The sequence below is a fragment of the Cryptomeria japonica genome, chromosome 10 (genome assembly GCF_030272615.1).
Source record: "Cryptomeria japonica chromosome 10, Sugi_1.0, whole genome shotgun sequence".
NCBI lineage: Eukaryota > Viridiplantae > Streptophyta > Pinopsida > Cupressales > Cupressaceae > Cryptomeria > Cryptomeria japonica.
The window spans coordinates 788,239,858-788,244,983 of NC_081414.1; the positions used below are offsets into that span (position 1 = coordinate 788,239,858).

Sequence of the window (5,126 nt, forward strand, 5' to 3'; positions counted from 1 at the left end):
AATATGCAATTAGGCTCCATTCAAATTTCATAGTGGCCTTCTAAAGTTTGTAATCTCTTAAACAAATGGGTTAAAATCTCTCTATAGGTTGAAGCATAGTTGGTGGCCCCCTAAACTTGGTATATCTTTCAAAATTCATATTAGTTATTTTTTCCATATTTGGTACTTGATCTTCTTTAATGTCCACATGATTTTGATAGATAACTTCCTTTAGTTAGGCCTAATACTCTTGATTTGATTGTCACCCCTTTAAACACCAACATGGAGACATTTGAGCAATTTCTATATATTTTTACCTTTGCTTTTCTTTTCTCATATTCCTTTCCAAAAAAAATGAAAATCTTTTGCTTTCATCTTTGCTTTGTCTCTTCTCAAGGGGGAGAAATGTTGTTTAGTAACCACATATCATATTCAACATTAGAGAATTTACAATAAACATTCAAGACTACAAACTTGGGAGGTCAAATAGTTGTTCTCCTTCTTTCTCTTTTGGGTAGGGCTAGGTAGGAGTGATGGGTGGATACAAGGCGTGAGTTATTTTCTTCCATGGATTTTGTCCTAATTATTTATTGAGAGGTCAACGAAAAGGGTACTTGAAAAAACTTAGTTGTTACACCCCATGCTTTTATCTATCTCTCCTTCAATTTCACCTATGGGAGGGTGTTGGTGACTTTGCTTTCCAAGTGTTTAGTTTATTACCATATTGCATTATATGTGTCTAGAAAAGATAAAATCATTTAGGTAGTTGTGTTGATCACTCATGTGCCATAGGTTTATGCACTTGATTCACACTTATCCACTCTTGACTAGGTTACACTACATATTTTATTCAAATTAGATTTAGTTAACTCACCATCTAATTGAGAGTTATTTGCAGGCCTTTTAGATACATCATCTCCTTAATTTATAGATGCAACCGGTTTATTTATTTTCATAAAATCCTTTATAAGAATCATTGATATTTGATATCTCTTTGGTTATACCCTGGGTAATAGGTCCTCATGCGATATGATTATCATTGAAAGATATTAATAACAATTCTATTATGACAATGCCATCAAAGAGTTTGAAATTTAAAGTAACTACTTCTGAGATCATTTCACAAACTCCGTTGTTTATGATTACTAGGCTCAAGTTATATTATGAAGATTTTTAATTCATCTTATTATGTTAGACAACTTGACATTGTGTTACCAATGATGCTTTGTGGGCAATCTTCTGTTGAAACGACAATAAGGGCATGAGAAGGGGAACAAGAATCCATTTGAATGAGTAATCTGCAGTTCAAGGAGTTGCTCCGAACCCCAAGTGACACACGTAGGTAAAAGTATAGGGATACTGAGAGATTGGAAGGTAAATGCTTATGAGACCCCACATTGAATGAAGAGGAGCATGCGAGCACCGCAATATCATAGACGCGGTTCATAGAAACTCGAGGAGGGTATTTTTTACTTAAAGACATCGAGATTTCAAAAACTCAAAACCAATGGACAATATTAAAATTAATCCCACACATAACTGTCTGTTTTATATCGAAGGGGAGATGCTTTTAACAAAATGTTGATAGAATACAGAATTCCTACTATTAAACTTTCCAACCGGAAACACCTATAGATTATAAAGTGAGACGACCGCCGTTTCATTTTAGCCTACTGTGCAATTTAATGTGAAAGCTCTCAATATGTTTATCTTATTTCCCTGTATGAAGATACACAAATATCTCTTCAAAACTACAGTGACTTTTCTGAAGTATGAGACGCTATAGGTACACTTTTTAGGATCGCAACATTCATTTTATAGACATGTGTTTTGGGTTCTGCTAATCACTTAGCTATATATCCTTACGTGCTGGGAAACAGAGTCTTCTTCTCTTTGTCGAAACGGCGGGACCTGATGGACGGAACTCCCTCGTACGACTTAAACTTCATTCCGTTGTCGAATAACTCAGTCGCAGAAGCCATTAGGCACTCCCTTTTACGTTTATGAAGTGTTTTATGACCGCGACGATGAAGAACACTGCGTCTCTCTGGTAGCGTAACACGAACATCCTCTATCTTTTTCCCCTCATGGATACTCTTGGACTCTTAAACATTAAAATCATGAAAAATCTCAAAATCTGATCGTATGGCTTCAGATCTTTATATTTTAACTTTTGGCTGCAGATGTTATGAGAAAGGGTGAGCCAAGGCAATTATACCATCGCATATCATTCTAAGCAGCTCTATCCTTGCTATTTCTTCTGTTAAGTTTTCCTCCATCTCCAACAGCTGAATGAGGACGATCATGGGAACCTAATTTTCAAGCATCAGCAGGTCAGTAAAGATGTCAAATTGACAAGACTGGACCCTTTTTCTTTTGAAAACGGGATCCAGGTTCCAGCCTGAATCACCATTGAGGTTCAATCGTGAGTCAGCATGGAGGTTCCATTGTGATTCATCACTAAGAAGCCTGAGAGTCTCTAGAAGGATGCATCCATCTAGAGTGAACAGCCATGCAAGGAATTTTTTGTCACACTCTTCTTTTCCTTTATAACTTGCTTTAATTTTTGGAACCAAAGGCTGCAGTCCATCCACTAAAAAACGTGCGTCCTGATTGTTTTGGGGTAGCCTTTTCAGTGATCGATTTACGGCATTTACTTTGTATAACTCTATTTCGGAGAGTGGGTGAGATATCTTGTGGTGAAAAAGGCCCAAAGAGAGCACGAGGGGCTCATATGCATGCCTGTTTAAACCCTTGAGATACATGGGCACTCTGTTTATCGACACAGAATTTCCTGAATCCTCAAATGCCTTATCAAACCTGCCCGTTAGGTCTTCTAACCATAAGTCAAGCTGTTCTGAATGGACAGCTGTTGTTTTGCTCTTCTCCGCCATTTGTGCCCTATAAATGATCTAGATATATGATAAAAGGAATGCAGTTTTGCGTAGATTAAAAGATCTTTTTTTATAACTATGTAGGTTAGCATTTATTAAACCACTTTTCTCTTACATAATAAAAAATAAATCTAATTATAATGAAAACAGAGTGTATAAAAAATATAAATTGTAGTTAGTTTGTATGTAACATTATTTTTTTATTCAAACGGTTAGAATATATAGATGTTAGTATCTTTATATCAAAGAATAAGCTAAGATGAGTAAGCACACATATAAATAAAAAAAACAATTTCTAGTTAAATCTAGTTAGATGTAGGGGATCCCGTCTCTAACAATATTCATATCATTAAGAAATAATTACAAAGTAAAAGTAAGTCTGGAAAAAATTTTGTTGTTCCAATTGCATTTTTTTTCTTGTAGCTAGTTGTTCGAAATAGATGTCTTAATTGGGACAATTTGTGCAAGTATGGCTTCAAAGGGCCTTTTATTTGTGTGCTCTGTCTTTGTAGAGAAGAATGTACTTTGCATCTTTTCTTTCACTGTTCTTTCTCTTAAACAATTTGGCATCTCTGGTGAATAGTTTGGAATCAGGCTTGTGTGCTTGCACCTCTTCGGTTGAGTTTCAGGACTACTTGGGTTGGCCTCCTTTTGAAACCTCTTTTCTTCAGGTTGCTTGGGTTATGGGGCCTTCTTTCATTATTTGGCATCTTTCATTAGAATGGAATCATAAGATTTTTCATAGTGCAAAATTTACTATCCAACAACTATGGAGGAAAATCGTTAATACTCTTTAGGAGACAGTCTCAGCTAAGTGTGATCTTTTAGGTGTAGTGGATCCTAGAGATGTAAGTATTCTTCAAAGATTGAACTTTTCTACTGATGCAGATAGTAAGTAGGTTACATGGTCTAGAGGAAGACAGTCTAAGACGAAGATTGGTGAGGTAGGCTATTGGGTCCCTCCTCCTCGAAGAATTTTGAAGATACTGATGGACCCTCTAAGAGGAATCCTAGACTTACAAATATAGTTGGTATTGATAGAGATAGCTCAAGTGTTGTTCATTTTCTTTTCTCAATTTATAAAAGGGTCCATACAAATAATTTCATGGAGGCCCTTGCCATCTTGTATGTACTCGACAAAGGTTGTGCTCTTGGTTAGGAGCAAATTATTTGTGAATCTAATTCACAAGTGGTGGTGCATATGCTGAATGAACAATACTTGGATGATGCTAATTGGCATTCAATTGTGCTTATTCAACAAATTCTACAATTGCATAGGTCTTTAGATTTTTTTAATTATTGTCATGTTCCTAGAGGATGCAATAGAGTAGCAAATTATTTAGTGAAATGGGCTTCTAATGGAATGCAAGGTTGGAATATTGTAGATAAGGGACATTTGCCGGTGGATTTATCTCATTTGCTGGAGAAATGAGTTGTTGAAGATAGGAATGGTTAATTCTTTGGTCTTTGCTATATATGCTCTAGGCCTTTCTCACTTTGTATTCTTCTTTTCTCATTAATAATTTTTTTCTCTTTTTTGTGTAACAACAACAATTTAAACTTATAATATCAATTATCACCAAATAAACTAAACTTATATAACATGACCATTGAATATTTAAAAATAATTGATATCTATATAGAACATGATTTATTTTTTTCCGTTAAAATAGTATTTTCAATTAAGAACATAAATAAAAATTATAGCTGAACATGTTCACAGAACCCACCAAATATACTGATTTCTCTAATTTTTTAAAAATTGCTCTTAATAGAATATTACTAAGATTTGTCGAAGATTGAAGCATTGGGTAATCTAACAGAGCAGCTAGAGACCCCTTTTACCAGATCTTATATACGAAGTGAACAAGCTCAACACGGCAATACTATACATGAAAGAAATAAGGGACAAGGCCATTTTTCAAAAATAAAATCAAAATCATCTGCAGTGTAATACAAGCATTTTACGAGGCAATGCTTGGATTAAGTTTTTCTAAATAACAGTAACTTTTGATGATCAAAGCTTATATAAAGAAATGAAATAAAACTAATAGATTTCAATATGAAACATTTTTTATCATCGAAATCTAAGGATAAAGAATAGAAACAATACAAAATTGGAAACGAAGAGAACATTTTATCACTTACAGTATACAGTCAGTGATCACCTCAACTTTTGGATGGTGCAGCACACCTTACAAATCACAGGAATTAAGGTTTCTCTTATAGCCTTAATTTGGTTTCTTTCCTCGA

The 5,126-nt window shown here is 34.6% G+C and overlaps 1 protein-coding gene across 1 annotated transcript; it reads right to left on the reverse strand.

Annotated features, from left to right (window-relative positions):
• Positions 1 to 1,841: 1,841 nt before the first annotated feature.
• Positions 1,842 to 2,873, reverse strand: LOC131039246 (uncharacterized). The gene is made up of 3 exons (XM_057971952.1): positions 2,346 to 2,873; positions 2,198 to 2,291; positions 1,842 to 2,083 (listed from the first exon to the last, which is right to left on the reverse strand). The coding sequence occupies exons 1-3, from the start codon at positions 2,871 to 2,873 to the stop codon at positions 1,842 to 1,844; spliced, it is 864 nt and encodes a 287-aa protein (XP_057827935.1).
• Positions 2,874 to 5,126: the final 2,253 nt, after the last annotated feature.

What these genes read in the sequence shown, in the direction of transcription:
- LOC131039246 (XM_057971952.1), bottom strand. Translation starts at nt 2,873, where the DNA reads ATGGCGGAGAAGAGCAAAACAACAGCTGTCCATTCAGAACAGCTTGAC. An exon ending in CCGTTTTCAAAAGAAAAAGG is followed by an intron (nt 2,292 to 2,345) that starts GTCCAGTCTTGT and finishes CTTGAAAATTAG; the next exon opens with GTTCCCATGATCGTCCTCAT. An exon ending in GCTTAGAATGATATGCGATG is followed by an intron (nt 2,084 to 2,197) that starts GTATAATTGCCT and finishes TTAATGTTTAAG; the next exon opens with AGTCCAAGAGTATCCATGAG.